The sequence below is a fragment of the Myxine glutinosa genome, chromosome 2 (genome assembly GCF_964187855.1).
Source record: "Myxine glutinosa chromosome 2, kmMyxGlut1.1, whole genome shotgun sequence".
In the NCBI taxonomy this organism is placed as follows: Eukaryota; Metazoa; Chordata; class Myxini; order Myxiniformes; family Myxinidae; genus Myxine; species Myxine glutinosa.
Window position 1 is genome coordinate 257,097,701 of NC_136262.1, and position 11,282 is coordinate 257,108,982.

The 11,282-nt window shown below is 42.2% G+C and overlaps 1 protein-coding gene across 1 annotated transcript in view; it reads left to right on the forward strand.

The window, feature by feature from the left end:
- Positions 1-3,355: 3,355 nt before the first annotated feature.
- The window catches only part of LOC137420629 (hemojuvelin), a 13,716-nt gene continuing 5,789 nt past the window's right edge, over positions 3,356-11,282 (forward strand). The window contains exons 1-2 of the mRNA XM_068105847.2: positions 3,356-3,528; positions 3,813-4,261. Coding sequence (XP_067961948.1) covers positions 3,450-3,528; positions 3,813-4,261 — 528 coding nt within the window. The 5' untranslated portion in view covers positions 3,356-3,449. The remainder of the gene's footprint in view (positions 3,529-3,812; positions 4,262-11,282) is intronic.

The following is an 11,282-nucleotide window of genomic DNA, read 5'->3' on the forward strand; positions in this document are numbered from 1 at the left end:
GACTCCAAAGTTCTGTCCAACTTTCCTGTAGGTCTCATATCATCCAGTGTGGTAGGGTGGTTAACGTAGACAGAGCCCTTCGCAGCTCAAGTAGTCCGTCTGGCCACTATGCCATAAAGTCCATATCGGTAGAGTGTTGCGGTGATGGTTGTCCTTCTGGAAGTTTCTCCCATCTCCACACAGGATCTCTGGAGCTCAGCCAGAGTGACCATCGGGTTCTTGGTCACCTCTCTTACCAAGGCCCTTCTCCCCCGATTGCTCAGTTTAGCCGGGCGGCCAGCTCTAGGAAGAGTCCTGGTTGTTCCAAACTTCTTCCATTTAAGAATTATGGAGGCCACTGTGCTCTTGGGAACCTTCAATGCAGCAGAGATTTTTTTTGTAGGCTTCTCCAGATCTGTGCCTCGATACAATCCTGTCTCTGAGCTCTGCAGGTAATTACTTCGACCTCAAGGCTTGGTTTTTGCTCTGATATGCATTGTCAGCTGTGAGACCTTATATGCACAGGTGTGTGTCTTTCCAAGTCATGTCCAATCAATTTAATTTACCACAGGTGGACTCCAATCAAGGTGTAGAAACATCTCAAAGATGATCAAGAGAAATGGGAGGCATCTGAGCTAAATTTCAAGTGTCATAGCAAAGGGTCTGAATACTTATGTAAATGTTATATTTCAGTTTTTTACTTTTAATAAATTTGCAAAACTCTCTAAAATCCTGTTTTCTCTTTGTCATTATGGGGTATTGAGTGCAGATTGGTGAGGGAAAAAATGAATTTAAACGATTTCAGTATCAGGCTGCAACATAACAAAATGTGAAAAAGTGAAGGGGTCTGAATACTTTCTGAATGCACTGTATGCAGATGATCTGGTGTTGATTGCACAAAGTATGGATGGACTGAAGGAGAAGATGAACAAGTGGAAGGAGTGTATGGAGAGAAAAGGTCTGAAGGTGAATATTGGAAAGACAAAGGTGATGGCAAGTGGTAAAGCATGTGGTGAGGTGGAAAGAACTGGGAAGTGGCCCTGTGCTGTGTGTAGGAAGGGTGTCTGAGTGAACTCCATTCAGTGTACAATGTGCGCTGAGTGGGTTCATCAAAAATGTAGTGGTTTGAGAGGGTCATTAACCAGTGTGGCAGCTACATTCAAATGTAAGATGTGCACAGAGGGCGCTGCAGATGGAGGAAATGTTTTTGTTTTTTTTTGTATACAACATCGAGGCTCGTGAAAGAGCTAACATTAATCACACAAAAAGACAAACCGACACACAAAACACAAAAAACAAGGGGAGCGGCAGACAAGATGGGGAGAGAGGGGGAAGGACACAAAAGAGAGGGGGAAGAGGGGGAAGGACACAAACACAACATTTGAGAGCAGGGACATCGGGAGGACTTGGGGGGAGGTGGGAGAGGAATAAAACATATGAACACTGCAAGGACTCTGGGGTGAATTACCGGGGGTAGAAAAGATCAAGGTTTTCGATGGGGGAAGATAAGAGATGGTGGTGAACAGCTGTTTTAAAGACCTGGAGGGAGGAGTGGGATTGAAGGGAGTGGGGGAGTTTGTTCCAGAGGCGGGAGAAAAGGGGAATGAAAGAGTGAAGGTGAGCAGATAGCCTAGACTTTGGCAGTTTAACCATAAGAGGGTTGCAGGCAGATCTTGTGCGACCTGAAGGAATATTGGGGGGACAGAGCACAGAGAGAGCTGGGGGAGCAAGGCCGGAGAGGAGTCGGTAGAAGACAGAAAGACCACCAACCTGCCTGCGGTGAGTGAGTGAAAGGCCCTCAGAGATAGCTTCATCGCGGGAGATTCCAATGATTCTGAAAGCTTTGGCCTCAACAGCGTGAAGCCGAGCAAGGTGTGAGGCAGGAGCACCAGCCCAGAGGGGGGAACAGTATTCCATTGAGCTGCGGATGAAAGCCTTGTATGTGGTGAGGAGCTCAGGTGTGCCAAGGAAGGACTTCGCACGACGGAGGATGCCCAGTCGGCGACTGGCTTTGGAGGCCAGCTTGGAAATGTGGTTTTCCCAAGAAAGATCATGGCAGATAGTGAGACCCAAAAGCTTGAGCGACAGAACTTCTTGGAGAGGATTGTTGAGAAAGTAGATGGGAGGGTTGTCCAGTCGGTCCTTTCGACTGTTGAGTTGGATCTTGTTGAGTTGAGTTGAGTTGGTTGTTGAGTTGGATCTTGGAGACGGAGTGAAGCTGGAAGGTGTGAAAACATTTTGCTACCTCAGAGACATGCTGAATGGAGAAGGTGGATCAGACTCGGCAACGGTTGCTAGAGTGAGATGTGCATGGAAGAAGTTTCGGGAACTGAGTGGCGTGCTGATGATGAGGGGAGTGTCGTTGAAGGTGAAGGGAAAGGTGTATGGTGCATGTGTGAGAAGTGTTATGATTTATGGGAGCGAGACATGGGTAATGAACGTAGAGCAGCAACGAAGGCTGGAAAGGGTGGAAATGCGAATGGTTCGACGGATGTGCGGAGTATCGTTGAGAGAAAGGAAGACAAATGATGAATTGCGAAAGATGATGGGAATAGAGCCTGTGATGGATGCTGTGAAGAGGAACAGGTTGAGATGGTTTGGTCATGTGTTGAGGAAGGATGAAAGTGACTGGTTTAGAAGAGTGATGGAAATGAATGTAGAAGGAAGTAGAGGACGGGGAAGACCGAGAAAGACTTGGCTAAAGATGGTGGAAGAAGAAATGTGGGCAAGGGGGTTAACAAGGAGAGATGCAGAAAATAGGGCAAAATGGAGAACATCGTCATGGGGACCGCAAGGCTAACCCCCGCTCTAGCAGGGAAAATGGCCTTAAAATGCCTGTTGTTGTGTGTTGTATGACAATTAAATTGCATTGACCAATTTTTTTTTTTTTACAGCAGACATGATACAAATGGATACAATGTCAACAACCTGGATAGATTCACCAATTAATTTCGGTGAGGTTAGAGAAAAACTTCCTAGCCATTCTCACGCAATGCAGGTGGCTGGCTGCTCATAATGAAATAAAAAAAGATGTGATGGGGGATTTGAGCAAGCGCACAGAGCGTGACGACATGCACCCTCATGGATCTCAGAGGAACGAAGGGTGGAGGGATGGCGAGGTGGGGGAGAGGGGTCGCCAGCAGAGCCAGGGAGCGACCGGAGAAAGCCGGGAAAACGCCAATTAATTTGCGGGCGCCGGTTCGTTCCTTCGTCAATTGAGCACTTAGGGAGGAATGTGGGGCAGCGTGAGGTGGAGGCGGGCGCGTCGCATGGCTAAGAGGATGCATTTCGGATCCTCCTCCCTCCACCACCTCCGCAGGACTTCCCTAAAGCCCCTCCCACACCTCCTCGATGCCTGCCCAGAACCTCCACCTCGCCCGCCTCTTTTCGCCAGAGTCTCAGATCCGGCAGACTCCCGCCGCCCTCCCACGTTCTCCCACAATCTCCTCGGCGCGGCCGCATGGACGGGCATGGGTAGCGGAGCCCTGGTGCCTCCGCCACCTCGGCTCGTCGTGCTGCCTCTCCTGCTGTTGGCGCTCGGCTCCGCTGGTACCTCCCCTCTGCTTTCCCCTGCTTGGTTGTGCAGTTATTGTCAGATTGTGGGTTAAGCGCTGCGCCCCAGATGCCCGAGTCTGCCTGTTGCAGCTGTCATGCCACCACCACCTCCTCCTTTGGGAACCAAGCTTGATGCCAGTTTTTTATGCATTATCAACAACATTTGTCATTGTTTTTACAGCATTGTATACAATCATTAAAACAGCAAATCAGTGGTGGGATTTAATATAGATTTGACATTGACTGTCTTTTTTCTGCCTTTCCCTCTTTGTCCTCAGCCAATGCCCAGTGCCACATCCGCAGGTGTACCGCAGAGTTTGTGGACACGACATCAGGTGTTCTGGCAACGGAAGGGCGTGCGCACATGTGCGCGGCATTGCGCTCGTATGAGCAGTGCGCCCAACGCTTCACCCGAGCTTGTCGTGGCGACATAACATACCATTCTATCATACGTGGCATACCAGACCTCATGGAACAACACCAGTGCTCTCACGATGGGCCGACCATCTCGGTGACCCGGAAAGTTGAAAGCTCGTGCTCCCTGAGCACCGCGGAGGGTCACAGGCTGTTTTGTAGCGTTTTTGGGGACCCGCATGTACGCACCTTTCGCAATGAGCTTCACACCTGCCGTGCCCGCGGTGCATGGCCACTGCTGGATACGGCGCCACTTTTTGTTCAGGCCACGAACTCACCTGCAGGTGCCAGGGGTGCGACTGTCATGACGAAGGTGGGAAACATCTACACGTGGGAAAGTACACTGCACTGTGGTGTGGCACGTTATTCCAATTTTTTTTTAAACTCACCACATTTCAGGTGGTGCTGCATTAGTAAGACGGATCTCCATTCCTAATCTAAGGATATGTCAGCACCTTTTTCAGTCTTACCTTGATGTGCAGCAGTCTTGTGTAAATATGCTTCGTTTATCTTGTGGTTAAGCCATGACTTATTGCAATAACACTCATCAATTCACTGTATTTGGGATATAAAGGTGTGTGCTTCAGTCAACTTGAATAAGCATATCAGGTTTTTTTTTCTGCTTGTTTATGTCTATCAGGTATTAGATCATTCTCCAGGTGTCTTCTGTTATGGCCCTTCATTAGGTGTTGCCGGCCCTCCAAATGTTGTGCTGTCAAACGTGTTAACTACAGGAGAGTTCTAGTTAAACTTTGTACCGTCTGCCAGTCGGAGTTGAAATTGACACAAATGTCCTCCATTGTGGCTGGGAACTCAGCAAACCAAGATGGCTGACAGGATAGCCTCGAGGTACACACACCTGGCTCCAAGCTGTATAGCCTGGGTTCGAATCTTGATTCATCGGTGTGTGCCGTCCCTCGGATGGACGTTAAACCGGGTGTCCCGTCTGACGGAATTAGTTGGTGGATGCTAAAGATCCCACGGTGTCCTTCGTGAAGAGTATGCAAGCCATTGCTGGCACCATGAACAAATGACAAATTCCTTCCTGCTCTAACCTAGAGGGGGCACTGCATCAGCCGCAGAGGCACGCTCCCAGAAATGATGCAAAACAGGAGCCACCTGTGCTGTATTCGAAATTATGATGATGACCACACCTAGAATAAATAATTTATAGATTTCTTGATTTGAGATCATCAAATGGTCATAATTTCGGTTTTTGATTACGTTGTCACTTGGTCTTTTTGTCTCCAAAGACAATGAGCCATCAGCATTTGTCCACAAAAATAACTCAAGGACCATATTTTCAACGTGAAGAGGAATGTTTCATGAATTCCCTATTTGCTACTAATCAAAGCACAAGAGCTCTGACGTCTACAACATACCTGTTATATTTCTTTTAGACTACCCATTCGACATATTTTGAGGTATTGATGATGATGTTAGAAAGTCCTCTTTAGTAGAAGGAACCGACAATGGTCAAGAAGTCCTGGACATTTATGTGCATTAACAAATAACGTATCCGCTGTAAAACTTAATGTGGATGTAGATGAAGTATGTCGAGGTAAATGATGAATTATCTTTTTTAAATCTCAGGAAATATTTTCTTTCATTTCTCAACCACGATCAGAACAAAATATGGGAAAATAGAGGGGAAAAGGATGTTTTACCAACAGCAGATGCATATTGTTGCCAAGTTTAATCAACCTACACCACCATTTCAACCATCACCACCATGTCAACCATCACCATTTTAACCATCACCACCATTTATACCATTACCACCATTTTAACCATCACCATTTTAACCATTACCACCTTTTTAACCATCATCACCATTTTAACCATCACCACCATTTTTACCATCACCACCATTTTAACCATCACCACCATTTTTACCATCACCACCATTTTAACCATTACCACCATTTTAACCATTACCACCATTTTAACCATCACCATTTTAACCATTACCACCTTTTTAACCATCACCACCATTTTAACCATCACCACCATTTTAACAATCACCATTTTAACCATTACCACCTTTTTAACCATCACCACCATTTTAACCATCACCACCATTTTAACCATCACCACCATTTTTACCATCACCACCATTTTAACCATTACCACCATTTTTACCATTACCACCATTTTAACCATCACCATTTTAACCATTACCACCTTTTTAACCATCACCACCATTTTAACCATTACCACCATTTTTACCATCACCATTCTTACCATCACTACCATTCTAACCATCACCACCATTTTAACCATTACCACCATTTTTACCATCACCATTTTTACCATCACCACCATTTTAACCATTACCATCATTTTTACCATCACCACCATTTTAACCATTACCACCATTTTTACCATCACCATTTTTACCATCACCACCATTCTAACCATCACCACCATTTTAACCATTATCACCATTTTTACCATCACCATTTTTACCATCACCACCATTTTAACCATTACCATCATTTTTACCATCACCACCATTTTAACCATCACCACCATTTTTACCATCACCACCATTTTAACCATTACCACCATTTTTACCATTACCACCATTTTAACCATCACCATTTTAACCATTACCACCTTTTTAACCATCACCACCATTTTAACCATCACCACCATTTTAACCATCACCATTTTAACCATTACCACCTTTTTAACCATCACCACCATTTTAACCATCACCACCATTTTAACCATCACCACCATTTTTACCATCACCACCATTTTAACCATTACCACCATTTTTACCATTACCACCATTTTAACCATCACCATTTTAACCATTACCACCTTTTTAACCATCACCACGATTTTAACCATTACCACCATTTTTACCATCACCATTCTTACCATCACTACCATTCTAACCATCACCACCATTTTAACCATTACCACCATTTTTACCATCACCATTTTTACCATCACTACCATTTTAACCATTACCATCATTTTTACCATCACCACCATTCTAACCATCACCACCATTTTAACCATTATCACCATTTTTACCATCACCATTTTTACCTTCACCACCATTTTAACCATTACCATCATTTTTACCATCACCACCATTTTAACCATTACCACCATTTTAACCATTACCATCATTTTTACCATCACCACCATTCCAACCATCACCACCATTTTAACCATTACCACCATTTTTACCATCACCATTTTTACCATCACCACCATTTTAACCATTACCATCATTTTTACCATCACCACCATTTTAACCATTACCACCATTTTTACCATCACCACCATTCTAACCATCACCACCATTTTAACCATTACCACCATTTTTACCATCACCATTTTTACCATCACCACCATTTTAACCATTACCATCATTTTTACCATCACCACCATTTTAACCATTACCACCATTTTAACCATTATCATCATTTTTACCATCACCACCATTCTAACCATCACCACCATTTTAACCATTACCACCATTTTTACCATCACCATTTTTACCATCACCACCATTTTAACCATTACCATCATTTTTACCATCACCACCATTTTAACCATTACCACCATTTTAACCATTACCATCATTTTTACCATCACCACCATTCTAACCATCACCACCATTTTAACCATTACCACCATTTTTACCATCACCATTTTTATCATCACCACCATTTTAACCATTACCATCATTTTTACCATCACCACCATTTTTACCATCACCACCATTTTTACCATCACCACCATTTTAACCATTACCATCATTTATACCATCACCACCATTCTAACCATCAACACCATTTTTACCATCACCAACATTTTAACCATTACCCTCATTTTTACCATCACCACCATTCTAACCATCAACACCATTTTAACCATTACCACCATTTTTACCATCACCATTTTTACCATCACCCACCATTTTAACCATTACCATCATTTTTATCATCACCACCATTTTAACCATTACCACCATTTTAACCATTACCACCATTTTTACCATTACCACCATTTTAACCATTACCACCATTTTTACCATCACCATTTTAACCATGACCATCATTTTTACCATCACCACCATTTTAACCATTACCACCATTTTAACCATTATCATCATTTTTACCATCACCACCATTCTAACCATCACCACCATTTTAACCATTACCACCATTTTTACCATCACCATTTTAACCATCACCACCATGTCAACCATCACCACCATTTTAACCATCACCACCATTTTAACCATCACCACCATTTTAACCATCATCACCATTTTAACCATCACCATTTTAACCATCACCCCCATTTTTACCATCACCACCATTTTAACCATCACCACCATTTTAACCATCACCACCATTTTAACCATCACCACCATTTTTACCATCACCACCATTTTTACCATCACCATTTTAACCATCATCACCATTTTAACCATCACCACCATTTTTACCATCACCACCATTCTAACCATCACCACCATTTTAACCATTACCACCATTTTTACCATCACCATTTTAACCATCACCACCATTCCAACCATCACCACCATTTTAACCATTACCACCATTTTTACCATCACCATTTTTATCATCACCACCATTTTAACCATCACCACCATTTTAACCATCACCACCATTTTTACCATCACCACCATTTTAACCATTACCATCATTTTTACCATCACCCCCATTCTAACCATCACCACCATTTTAACCATTACCACCATTTTTACCATCACCATTTTTATCATCACCACCATTTTAACCATTACCATCATTTTTACCATCACCACCATTCCAACCATCACCACCATTTTAACCATTACCACCATTTTTACCATCACCATTTTTATCATCACCACCATTTTAACCATCACCACCATTTTAACCATCACGACCATTTTTACCATCACCACCATTTTAACCATCACCACCATTTTAACCATTACCATCATTTTTACCATCACCCCCATTCTAACCATCACCACCATTTTAACCATTACCACCATTTTTACCATCACCATTTTTATCATCACCACCATTTTAACCATTACCATCATTTTTACCATCACCACCATTCCAACCATCACCACCATTTTAACCATTACCACCATTTTTACCATCACCATTTTTATCATCACCACCATTTTAACCATCACCACCATTTTAACCATCACCACCATTTTTACCATCACCACCATTTTAACCATTACCATCATTTTTACCATCACCCCCATTCTAACCATCACCACCATTTTAACCATTACCACCATTTTTACCATCCCCATTTTTATCATCACCACCATTTTAACCATTACCATCATTTTTACCATCACCACCATTTTTACCATCACCACCATTTTAACCATTACCATCATTTTTACCATCACCACCATTTTTACCATCACCACCATTTTTACCATCACCACCATTTTAACCATTACCATCATTTATACCATCACCACCATTCTAACCATCACCACCATTTTAACCATTACCATCATTTATACCATCACCACCATTCTAACCATCACCACCATTTATACCATCACCACCATTCTAACCATCACCACCATTTTAACCATTACCATCATTTATACCATCACCACCATTCTAACCATCACCACCATTTTTACCATCACCAACATTTTAACCATTACCATCATTTATACCATCACCACCATTCTAACCATCACCAACATTTTAACCATTACCCTCATTTTTACCATCACCACCATTCTAACCATCACCACCATTTTTACCATCACCAACATTTTAACCATTACCATCATTTATACCATCACCACCATTCTAACCATCACCAACATTTTAACCATTACCCTCATTTTTACCATCACCACCATTCCAACCATCACCACCATTTTAACCATTACCACCATTTTTACCATCACCATTTTTATCATCACCACCATTTTAACCATCACCACCATTTTAACCATCACCACCATTTTTACCATCACCACCATTTTAACCATTACCATCATTTTTACCATCACCCCCATTCTAACCATCACCACCATTTTAACCATTACCACCATTTTTACCATCCCCATTTTTATCATCACCACCATTCTAACCATCACCACCATTTTAACCATTACCATCATTTTTACCATCACCACCATTTTTACCATCACCACCATTTATACCATCACCACCATTCTAACCATCACCACCATTTATACCATCACCACCATTCTAACCATCACCACCATTTTAACCATTACCATCATTTATACCATCACCACCATTCTAACCATCACCACCATTTTTACCATCACCAACATTTTAACCATTACCATCATTTATACCATCACCACCATTCTAACCATCACCAACATTTTAACCATTACCCTCATTTTTACCATCACCACCATTCTAACCATCACCACCATTTTTACCATCACCAACATTTTAACCATTACCATCATTTATACCATCACCACCATTCTAACCATCACCAACATTTTAACCATTACCCTCATTTTTACCATCACCACCATTCCAACCATCACCACCATTTTAACCATTACCACCATTTTTACCATCACCATTTTTATCATCACCACCATTTTAACCATCACCACCATTTTAACCATCACCACCATTTTTACCATCACCACCATTTTAACCATTACCATCATTTTTACCATCACCCCCATTCTAACCATCACCACCATTTTAACCATTACCACCATTTTTACCATCCCCATTTGTACCATCACCACCATTCTAACCATCACCACCATTTTTACCATCACCAACATTTTAACCATTACCCTCATTTTTACCATCACCACCATTCTAACCATCACCACCATTTTTACCATCACCACCATTTTAACCATCAGGACCAAACAAACAATATACATATAGATGCATAAAGGATCAATGTCCTAAATTTGTGACGTTGTTGAAGTCGTCAGGCACGTCACGATGTAGTGTTAGACTGATGATCAATGATCATACATCATTCACATTTTTATATTTCTTGCTATTGTGAGTTTGTCACATCAGTGTTTTCACCGATTGTGGTTTTCTGTCCCAAACACCCCATCGACCAATGCTCTGTCCCCTTAGTGTTCTCAGTACTCCCTTCACTGGAATGTACCGAGTTCTGTTGCTCTCCTGAAACCATTTACACTAAATTGTTATCCATTCCTTAATCAGTTTATGAGTTGTGGGCGATGCTCGACATCTATAGAAGGTGTGACCCACCTGACATTAGACTGTAGTTGTTGGCAATCACACTCTGCCTTTTTACAGTCATATAAGATTCATGGAAAA